The sequence below is a fragment of the Narcine bancroftii genome, chromosome 14 (genome assembly GCF_036971445.1).
Source record: "Narcine bancroftii isolate sNarBan1 chromosome 14, sNarBan1.hap1, whole genome shotgun sequence".
Taxonomy (NCBI): domain Eukaryota; kingdom Metazoa; phylum Chordata; class Chondrichthyes; order Torpediniformes; family Narcinidae; genus Narcine; species Narcine bancroftii.
Window position 1 is genome coordinate 69,597,169 of NC_091482.1, and position 12,089 is coordinate 69,609,257.

At 41.0% G+C, this 12,089-nt stretch overlaps 1 protein-coding gene across 20 annotated transcripts in view; it reads left to right on the forward strand.

The window, feature by feature from the left end:
* The window catches only part of LOC138749886 (NT-3 growth factor receptor-like), an 894,662-nt gene that overhangs the window by 269,821 nt on the left and 612,752 nt on the right, over positions 1 to 12,089 (forward strand). For all 20 annotated transcript variants that reach the window (XM_069911895.1, XM_069911896.1, XM_069911893.1 and 17 more), the window contains one exon: positions 9,669 to 9,743. In XM_069911895.1, the coding sequence (XP_069767996.1) occupies positions 9,669 to 9,743 (75 nt within the window). The remainder of the gene's footprint in view (positions 1 to 9,668; positions 9,744 to 12,089) is intronic.

Genomic DNA, 12,089 nt, shown 5'->3' on the forward strand with positions numbered 1-12,089 from the left:
AGACTGTAATGCAGCCAGTCAGAACACTTTCCACCACACATCTGCAGAAATTTGCCATGATTTCTGGTGTCATACCAAACCTCTACAAACTCCTGAGGAACTAGAGGGGCTGACGTGCTTTCTTCATGATGGTGTTAGTGTGTTAGCTCCGAGATACTGAGTCCCAAGAATTTAAATTTGCTGACCTTCTCCACCTCTGATCCCCAAATGATCCATAGGTCCTCAGGTTAGGCAGCATCCACGGAGGGAAATGAGGAGGTAACATTTCAGATCTCAATCCAAAATGTCGGCTGCCCATTTCATAAATGCTCCCTAACTCATTGGCTTCTTCCATCAGTTTTGTTTTGTGGCTCCAGGTTAAGGATTTATGATTTTATCTCAGCTTTGGGAAGGTATGTGGCACTGCAAGTGGGACTTGGGAAGATCAGACATAAGCTTTAGGGGCTGAATAACCTGCTGCTCATATTTTATCATGTTCTTTATGGAAACTTTTAATCTGAAAGGGCAGGTAAGAGTAAAGGGAATATCTGCAAAAGGATGGACAGGTGAGAAGAGACTGAGCTATACAGGTGCTGTAACCTGATGCAAAGAGGTGAAACTAAGAAAGGATGGAATTAAATGAAATGTCGGAAAAGGAGAGAAAAAAGTCTGAATATGTGAAATTTGACACATAAGGCACAGTTAGGGTGGCACGGTTGATGTAGCCTTTAACGCAATGCTGTTCCAGCTCCAGTGACCAGGGTTTGAATCTCCCGCAGTCTGTAACGAGTTTGTGAGTTCTTCCCATGTCTGCACGCGTTTCTTCCTGGTGCACCTGTTTCCCTCTATGATCCAAAACATACTGGGGATGTTTGTCAATTGGCTGTAATTGGGCCACAGGGGCTCGTGAATCGAAAGGGCCTGTTACCGTGCTGTATGTCTAAAAATGAAAAAAATTAAAAGGATCGAAATGGCTGATTATTTGAAATGGCTGAATTTGACATTGAATTTTGAAGGCTGCAATGTGCTTCTGTGTAATCTATTTATGACATTAATGTGTGTGTTGGGGATTTATGGCCTGTTTACCAACTCAGTTTGTTGTTCTTTCTTTCATCTTGTGTTTCTCTGCATTAGATTTGATCACCCAATTAGTCAATGCAATTTGTGAGATATCTCTGTCCATCAACACGCTGAAACTATTAAAATTAATGAGAGAGATAAAGCAGTTATACTGAAAGTGAGTGGGAGACAGGGATTAACTCAGCATCCCGTCACTGGAGATGTCAGGCTTGTGAATAAAAGAAACTGAACAAACTAAGACATTTATTGCTTTGATAACACAAAGAAACCTTGGATCTAGATTCAACAAGTGTAAGAAATAACTAAGGCTATGATTCATTTGTGAAGGTCGGATCTGTCACAGGTTCCATGATTTTGTTAATAACTGTGATTTTTGATAATCTCCATGACTTTTAAGAAAAACTCATTCTTTTTCGATCTCATTCTTTTATTATGTGAGCGATGGCTGCACAACTGATTTTCCTGAGTAGGCTTCCTAGAGATGGTGCAGATGGTGTAATGAGTCTCTGTGCAGCTGTGGTTTCTTCTCCTTGACCATTATTTCTAAGACTTTGTAAAACTGCTCAGTAATTTCATTCTCAATTTTTCAGCTACAAAATCTGAGCCTAACCACTAACCAGCCAAAATACCTGATCCAATTTGGGCACAGTGGAACCGTTGATAGATTTTGAACTTGTAAAGCCACACTTTATACTGTAAAACTCCTAGTATCAAGAATTCAAACAAATGGCAGCCTGGGGAAACCAGCAAAAAACTCAAGGGAAAAAATAAAATATGCAGGTAAAAAATACTTAAGTTTAAAATTGTAGCTATAAATGCTCTCTGAAGTAGCACATAAACCTTTGGTGAAGATGGGAGGAAATATTCAGCCAGTAGAGGGAGGGCCTTGGTTGTGCATTGCTCGTAGCAGCTGTTTGAATAAAGTTGTGTGAAACAGTAATGGCGTCGCCCAGGATGCCGCTCGCCGTTGGGGTGACTCTCTTAAAGTGTCTCCTTATCCCTGCTTAGTAATAGTCACCCTGGTCAGGGCTTTATCTGTAAACTGGGGGGGAAACTATCTATAATGTCAATGTTCATCTTTCAATGGCTCCGTGGAGGGGGAGGAACCTGCAGATGCAGCAACGGTTACATATTTCAAAGAATGAAAATAAAGTAAATGCTTTAAGGTTTATATATTCATACAAGTGAAGTTTGTTCAGTGTAAGTACAGTCTAGTTTTATTTTATCTTTTAAACTGTTTAATCTTAATAAAGGTGCATTACTTAAGTATTACAAGAGTAAGTCTCAAGCAACTGGAAAATACACTTATCCAACATCGACCAATCCCCATAGGTGCCAAATACCAGGGGTTTTACTGTGGTTGGTAATGGCCCAGAGGCTAACTTATTGGACTGGTATATTCGAAGTCTGCACCAACTACTCAAAGAAGTAAATTCAATCCACCTCAGCAGCTATAGTATTTCAATTCTGTTCATCTGTAATTTAAAATGGGCATCTAATCAATCTTCCTTTATTATTGCTGTGAAAGGAACCACTCTTCACTGATGGTTGTAACAGCACATCTGGTTTGCTAAAGTCCTTCAGGAGAGAAAGAAGGGGACAAGTCTGCCATCAGCAATAAAGGTGCTCCCTGGGATTTGAGGATAGCCTGTACATATGAATGAGCATTTAGGAGACCAGTGAGGTGGATGGGAATGGATGTGTCAGCTGCTGCAGGAATGCAGGCATCTTCTGCCAGGTGGTAATGGGGCATTTCCGTGTGGCTTCAACCCCCGCCTCACCCTGCCTCTCCCCAAGCCATAGTAATCAGAGGCTGGGTGAGCTGAGCAGAACTGGGGTCAGACTTCTTTGTTCGCTCACTGAGTCCATGAAGGCGGCTGGTGGCCATACTTCCTGTATGTCCGCACCTTCCCATCAAAGCTGTTTTGTGATCCTCTCCCTTATACTTGCTTGGTTCATTTTTGGCTTATGAATTAATTTTTTGTCATAACTTTTGCAATGTTTCAAATCATTGGGCTTATAATATAAATGTTACACAGTTGCAGCGGCTCCAGAAGGCAGCTCACCATCATCATGTTAAGGGCAGTTCCAGGCAGAGCATGAATGCTGGCTGACTCGTGATGCCTACGTCCTAAACAAATATTACACTTTTAATACAACTTATGTTTAGCAGAGGCAGGAACTGGTGGAAATTGTGGATCATAACCAAATTCCTGTTCAAAGAGGAAGATGTAAATTGGGGAGAGTGGCAGAAGTCATAAAGTGGAACATTTGGGAGATGTGTGTAACTCAAGGCAAAGCAGCAGGAGACAGTCCCACTGGGTGGGTGAAGGATTCCGAGGAAGGAGGAGTTTCTTCAGGTTGAGAGAATTACAGTAAATGCACTGTGAGTTTTGAAAACCAAGCGCAGGTATCAATATCCCTGCAGTGGGCAGGAGGCTGTTCAATGAGGATTGTAAATCATCAATGTGGAATTGACATTCTAAATGTTCAAGTTTATTATCGTCATACAATTATAAAGTACAACTGGACGAGAAGATGTTCTTCAGTCCTCTCCGTAAAAACATGAAAACACATGTATAAACATGGCCCACATATTTACAAGTGATTTATATGCAGTATGTAGATAAAAATAAATAAATCTTGTTAAATAATAGTAGATTCTCAGAGGGATTGTATGAACAGAGTAAGCAATTCATCGGTCGTTCAGCGTTCTCACTGCCCGCGGGAAGAAGATGTTCCTCAGCCTGGTGGTGCTGGCTCTGATCCTCCTGTATCTCTTCCCCAGTGGGAGTAGCTGGAAGATGCTGTGTGCTGAGGGGAAGGGGGTCCTTAACTATTTTGCAAGCCCTCTTGGTGGCCGGTAGCATTGCCTGCCTCAGTCTTCTCAGGAAGTGCAGTCTGTGTTTTTACCTTCCTGACAAATGAGAAGTTGTGTGTCCACGATAGGTCACTAGTTAAGTGGACTCCAAGGAACTTAGTGTTCTCCACACTTTTCACCACAGTTATTGATGTGTAGTGTAGGGTAGTTGTACTTAGGCCTCCTGAAGTCCCTATTCATCTCCTTCATCTTATCCACATTGAGACTCAAGTTGTTATTCTCACACCATAACATGAGATTTTCCACATCTTCTCTGCAGAGTGACTCACCATTGTTGGTGATGAGGCCAACCTCTCGCATGTCATCTGCAAACTCAATGTCTCCGCTGGAGCTGGATTTGGCGATGCAGTCATGAGTCAGTAGTGTGAACAGGAGTGGGCTGAGCACTCAGCTCTGAGGTGCGCCAGTGCTCAGTGTGTCAGACAGACAGTGTGACCATGGGGAAGTGGCTAGGCACTCAAGACACTACAGTTAAGGGGAAAGAGCAGGGAATAGGATTGAATGGATTTGTCCAGGCATGGGCAGAAAGGTCTCCCTTTATTCTGTGATGAATTTATTGTAAAATGATTATCTCATCAACTAGATTCTTCCATGCTACATGGCAATTTACAGCCATCAGAAGAAAGGTGTCCAATCTAACTTCCATTTCTTGGTGAGGAACCACTGCAAGAACTCGGTCTGAGTTGTGTTATTTTTCATACACAACTGATTCATGCTGTACACAGTATGGACTTTCTGCTGTCTATTAAAACACAGCTGTCAACTGAATAATCAACTAGTTAAAATAAATTCCATACATTTAAAGGATAATTGACAACATTAGCAGAGCAGAATCCTATTAATGGATTGGGACTACGTGTAAAAAGCCTTTGTGCACCGTTGGGTGGATGGACTTGCATGGCTGTGAAACTTAGTCATATTATACACTGACTGAATATTGCTAAAGACAGTTGATGTCGTCTATTATCATTGTTACAGCTGCAAGTCTTCTAGGGAACTTAGATGAGCCCCTTCAGTTGGATAAATTTGATTTTGGCTAACTGAACGAGCTTCAAATCAATACACTTTGTTCTTAGATCTAACCCACCAATATGAAGGTGGGCTTTAATGCAGTAAACTAAAGATGCCATTGGTTTTAATGGCAGGAGGCCTATAATCATTAACACTCTTGATGGGAACAATAAACTGGCACTAGAGTACCAGGATTTCATGGTTATTTAGGTATCTCCAAAATGCCCACTTTGTTTTATGCCAGTGGTTTTCAACCTTTTTCTTTTCACTCACATATCACTTTAAGTATTCCCTCTGCCACAGGTGCTCTGTGATTAGTAAAGGATTGCTTAAGATGGGATGTGTGTGGAAAAATATTTGAAAACCACTGTTTTAATCATACCTAACTGACTTGTTACTTGGACAGTTTCATAACTCTAAAGGAAATGGGCCAATGACCATTTTTCTCAAGCAAAATATTTCAGGAACAATTGGGTCTGGAGCAGTGATTCTCAACCTTCTCTTCCCACTCATTTCCCACCTTAAGTCATGCCTTACTAATCACAGAGCACTGATGGTGTAGGGATGACTTAAAGTGGGATGTGAGTGGAAAGAAAAAAGTTTGAAAACCACTGCTTTATGCTGTTCAAGGATCCCGCTAGTATTGTTGGCAGAAAACCAGAGGAAATTCTGGTCGATTGAGCTGATTGCTTCTTGAGAGTCCATCAAAGAATATTTTCACACAAAGCACCTTCTTAACTCCCCCCAATGAAACTGTGTGTCAAGTCAGTGAGATAATCAGCAATCATGAAAGAGACAGCAGCTCTTGAAAGAAACTCCCTCAGCTTTCAAAAGACATTTAATCGCTGCCTGTTTCTTGGTCCCATGTTGTAGCCGAGGGCTGAATTCAAACTCCAGACCATCCTCAGCAGTCTGTTTCATCAGACTGATGGTTATCCAGTCTCATCCAGCTACCCTTCTGAGCAATGCGAATAGAAGAACTAAAAGCCAGCAGGAAGCTGGAGACCAATGGTATTGGAGCTGTTCAGTGAGAGCTAGTCCACTCCATGCGCTAAGGGTTATTGTTTAAATCAACAGTCAATGACAAGACTGAATGTGTCAAGCTTTCTGTCAGTAAATGGGGTTGTCAGTATTGGACCTTTTACAATCTTGTTTATGACAAAACAGCATAATTTCAGGAAAAATGGCAGAACTGAATGTGACCAAACCTCTCCAGTCTTATTGCTAAGATTGTATTAATTATAAAATTGTTGTAATGCAAAAGGAAGACATTCAGCTCACTGAAGTCCAATAGTAAAACACAAAAGTCTGCAGACTCCGTGGTCACACTCCACACCCCCCCCCCCCCCACCCCCCAACTACCGTTTGGGGCCTCAAACAGTCCTTCCAAGTGAAGCAAAACATCAGGAGTCATCGACTGCATCTGGTGCTTCTGTGGTGCCCTTCGCTACATCGGGGAGACTGGATGCAGACTGGGAGATCACCTCTCAGAGCACCTTCACTCTGTCCACACCAGTGGCCAACCATTTCAGTTCTGTGCCCTGCTCCCATTCTGACATGTCAGCAAGGTCTCTTACTGTCAAACCAAGGCCCCATTTACATTTGCTTATTAAAATACACTCTTTGACCTCCTGAGTTTCTCCAGCATTGTGTTTTTTCATCGAGTCCCTGTCAATCAATTACATTAACCCCAGTAACCAAACTTTACTTGGCTCAGACACATTCTCACATCTCACTCTAGACCAAGGCACCACACCGAACATCAGGCCATGTGTCCACACAGTCACAGACCTCATTACCTTGGGGGAGATTGTCCTTCCATAGAACACTACAGTGCAGAAAACAGGCCATTCGGCCCTTCTAGTCTCTGCCAAAATATTATTCCATTTGTCCCATTGATCTGCACCCAGTCCATAACCCTCGAGACTGCTCCTATCCATGTATCTATCCAATTTATTCTTAAAACTTAAGAGTGAGCCCCCATTTACCATATCAGATGGCAGCTTGTTCTACACTCCCTCCACTCTCTGAGTGAAGAAGTTCCCCCTAATGTTCCCTCTAAATCTTTCCCCTTTCACCCCAAAGCCATGTCCTCTTGTATTTATCTCTTCTGATTTAAGTGAAAAGAGCCTCCTCAATTTACTCTCTCTATACCCTTCATAATTTTGTAAACTGCTACAAAATCTCCCCTCATTCTTCTACACTCCAAGGAATAAAGTCTTAACCTGTTTAATCTTTCCTTGTAGCTCAACTCCTGAAGACCTGGCAACATCCTAATAAATCTTCTCTGCACTCTTTCAATCTTATTGATATCTTACCTGTAGTTTGGTGACCAGAACTGTATACAATATTCCAAATTTTGCCTCACCAATGTCTTATACAACCTCACCATAACATCCCAACTCCTATATTCAATACTTTATGAAGGCTAAAATGCCAAAAGCTTTTTTCACAACCCTGTCTACCTGTGACAGCACTTTCAGGGAATTATGTATCTGCATTCCCAGATCCCTTGGTTCCTCTGTACTCCTGAGTGCCCGACCATTTACTGTGTATGTCCTACCTTGGTTTGTCCTTTCAAAATGCAACACCTCACACTTGTCTGCATTAAATTCCATCTACCAATTTTCTGACCCATTTTTTCCATTTGGTCCAGATCTCTCTACAAGTTTTTATAGCCTTTCTTGCTATCCACAATGCCTGCATTCTTAGTGTCATCACCAAACTTGCTGATCCAATTTACCACATTATCATCCAGATATTGATATAGACAACAAACAACAATAGTTCCACCACCGATCCTTGAGGCACATCACTAATCACAGGCCTCCAGTCTGAGAAGCAATCATCCTTGACCACTCTTTGTCTTCTCCCATTCAGCCAATTTCAAATCCAGTTTACAACCTCTCCATGTATTCCTAGTGTCTGAACCTTCTGAACTAACCTCCCTTGTGGTACCTTGACAAAGCCCTTACCAAAGACCATGTAGACAACATTCACAGCCTTTCCTTCATCTTGGTAATGTCCTCAAAAACTCTATAATATTCATTAAATATGACCTACCATGCACAAAGCCATGCTGACTATCCTTAGTCAGCCCTTGGCTGTCCAAATAATTGTATATCCGATCTTTCAGAACACCCTCTAATAATTTACCCACTACTGACGTCAGGCTCACCAGCCTGTAATTTCCTGATTTATTTTTGGAGCCTTTTTTAAACAACAGAACAACATGAGCTACGCTCTAATCCTCTGACACCTCACCCATGGCTAAGGCCATTTTAAATATTTCTGCCAGGGCCCCTGCAATTTCTAGACTAATCTCCATCAAAGTCTGTGGGAATATCATGTCAGGCCCAGGGGATTTATCTATCTTTATTCATTGTAAGGCAGCAAACACCTCCTCCTCTTTAATCTCTATATGCTCCATGCCTCTACTTCTTGTTTCCCTTCCTTCCCTATACACTAGGCCAGTTTCCTGAGTAAATATTGATGCAAAAAAAAAACTGTTTCAGATCTATCCCATCTTGTGAGGCTCCACACATAGACGAGCATTTTGATCTTCTAAGCAACCAATCTGTCCCTTACTATCCCTTTACTCTTAACATTCCTGTAGAAACCCTTCAGGTTTACTTTCACATTATCTCCCAAAGCAACCTCATGTCTTCTTTTTGCCTTCCTGATTTCCTTAAGTATTTTCTTACATTTTCTATACTCTACTAGAACCTCAATTTCTCTTTGTTGCCTATATCTGCTGTACACCTTCTTAACAAGATCATCAATATCCCTTGAAAACCAAGGTTCCCGATGCCTGTTATCTTTGGCTTTAATCCTGACAGCAACATGCAAACTCTACACTCTCAAAATTTTGCCTTTGAAGAACTTTCACTTACTGACCACACCCTTGCCAGAACACAACTTATCCCAATCCATTCCTCCGAGATTCTTTCTCATTTCCACAAAATCAGCCTTTCTCCAATTTAGAAACTCAACTCGAGGACCAGATTTATCCTTATCCATAATTAATGAATTCATTCCATTGATTGCAGCCTTAGTGTGACCCAACCCCACCACTATCTTCTGGCCAAGATCCACAAACGGGATTGTCTACACATATCCTTATTTCAGCATGCAATTGTCCCAATTAACTTATTTTAAATTTAGACATACAGCAAGGTAACTGGCCCTTTCAACCCAAGAGCCATGCAACCCAATTACACCCAATTGATCTACAACCCTATTTTCATTTTGAAGGGTGGGAGGAAACCAGAACCCCTGAGGAAAACCCATGCAGACACGGGGAGAATGTACAAACTCTGGACATAGAGTGCGGGATTCGAACCCCAGTTGCTGGTGCCGTAAGCTAACCGTGCTGACCTTCTTACCGTATTTCTTTTTACCTTGACACCATCCTTTCTGCCCTGGTCCAGTCCCTCCCAGTTGTCATCTATGACAATGTCAACAGTTTCTATTTCTGACAGAATCTCCAATGTAAAATGTTAACTGTTTCTCTTTCCATGGATGTTGCTTGATCTGCTGAGTTTTTCAAGCATTTTCTGTTTTTGCATTTGTCTAATCTTCACTCAGAGCTCTGCAAACTCATTCTCCTCAAATGCCTTCTGTCCCTAGAAAACTGTCAACTTTGAAATTGTCACATAAAATCGTGAACTGCAGTCGGACACACACTGATCTCTTCATTTATTGGTTGCTTTTACAGACACATTGAGAACCAGAAAAGCCTTCAGACGTTGAATGCTTTGGACATGGAACCTTACATTGGACTGCAGAATTTGTAAGTAAATGACCAACACAAAGGTGCTTTCTAAAAGATTGCTTCAGGGAAAGAGTTTCAGTGTTAATGAAATGGCAACGTTGTGATTCAAAGTAATGGCCGCATAGTTAATTGGGGTCTAATTTAATGAAGATAATGTCGAGACTTCAATACCTTTTCAAACCTTACCCATCGCATTACCTAATAAATGTTTCAAAAATTCTTCATGGACATTTTCGTTCATTCCTTTGGTCAGGTAAAATTTCTAGAATTTCCTGGGATTATAAATTAGGAAGGTTAAAATTACTGGATTTTAAAAAATATTATTTAGCTGCACAAATTTGTTTTGTTGCTGCTTTTTTAATGAGGCTATTATTGAAATATGTAATTTAAATTTGGGATTAAATTAAACAATTTGTGGGATTAAAAAAGGGTTATCCTCAGATATGACTCAATCTCAAAACAGTTTAATATTCATAACTTTGGATATTAGAATCTTGGCTGCCTGGTACCAACATGGTATCAGGGGCGTTGAAGGTTGTTATGATTAACAGAGGCAGTTTATGTCTTTTGAGGGACTTAAGAATAAATAGAATTTACCCAACAACACACTCTTCTGCCATCTCCGATAGTGATCTACTTTGAGGGAAAAGTGGGGACCGTTAATGGTCCAATCAATGTGCTCAGATAATTAGTTGACTCCTTATTAGAAATTTAATACTTTTAAAATGATGTGACTCTGAGATGTCAAACCTTGCTCCTGTTGCTTTTTCCTTTCTATTTTCTTTATCTTTATCTCCCTCTATTCCCTGCCATCTGTCCCCTTTTATTTTGAATCTTGGGAGGGAACACTGGGAGCAGAGGGAACTCATCTTTACTTTTTTTTTTTCGGAGCAAATGGGCCAAGATTTATTGACTCTCCTCTCCCAGCCACAAAGAATCTCTACCCATCCTTTATCCCCACCTCCATTCACCTCTACCAAAATGGAGCGCCAGCCTCACAAGCAGTCTGGAAGCTGGACACCAGCTGTGGTCTCTCGTGGTGACAGAGCCACTCACTGCTGACTCCCACACTTCATGGGAGCCCATGATAAAAGCTTACCCCACTTGTGGCAAACTTTAGCACCTGGAAAACTTTTGGCAGGCAGGTGCCAATTTAAACAATTGTAATTAATTTCTCAAGGCTTCCAAATGCCTCTAATATTCAGAGACTTCTAGAAATAATTAAAATTGAACTTAATAAACCACAATTGAATTCATTGTGAAGCAACATCATGTTAAAAAGTAGAATACCTTCCTTTGTGCCTCTCCATGACAGTTCTTGGCCTGTACTCATTGGAATTTAGGAGAATGAAGGGGGATGTCATCAAAATATTTTGAATTTTTAAAGGCATTATCAGAGAAAATGGAGAAAGGATGCTACCCATGGATGAGACCATCTAGGACAAGAGAGCTTAACTTCAGGATTGAAGAGAACAGAGATATGTAGGATTTTCTTTCACCCAGAGAGTGGTAAATCTATGGAATTTGTTGCCACAGGTGGTTGTGGAGGCAAGGTCATTGAGTATATTTAAGGCAGATATTGATAGGTTCTTAATTAGCCAGGGCATTAAAAGTTATGAGGAGAAGGCCAGGTAGTGGGCCAGAGGGGAAAATGGATCAGCACGATTAAATGGTGGGGCAGACTCGATAGGCTGAATAGCCTATTCACGCCCCTGTGTCTTATAGTCTTACAATCTTATAATCCTCATTGATATAAAATGGTGTCAGTCTCTACACAATGTCTGAATTCTAGAGATGATCCATCACGCTAATACAATGATTTTCAAATTTTATCTTTCCACTCGCATCCCACCTTAAGTAATCACTATGCCTTAGCTGCTCTGTGATGAGTAAGGGGTTGTTTAAGGTGGGATGTGAATGGGAAATGAAGGTGGAGAACCACTGCTCCAGACCCAATTGTAACTGAATTATTTTGTTTGAGAAAAATTGTCATTGGCTCATTTCCTTTAGAATCATGAAACCATCCACGTAATGAGTCAATTAGGGACAATTAAAGCAGTGGATTTTAAACTTTTTTCTTTCCACTCACGTACCACCTTAAACAATCCCTTACTAATCACAGAGCACTGATGGCACAGGATATACTCAATGTTGTATGTGTGTGGAAAGAAAAAATTTGAAAGCTTCTCTAATACATCCAGCTGTAAGGTTCAGTTGTAGACTCAAAGATGAAAGATAAAAGTAGTAGGTCCCTGGGTTTATCAGATCCCAAACAAGAAAAGGAGGCCATTCAGTACATTGTACTTATAAGAGCTCTAGGAGAGCTCACCTATAAACATCAGGAATGACAATGACACCAGAATT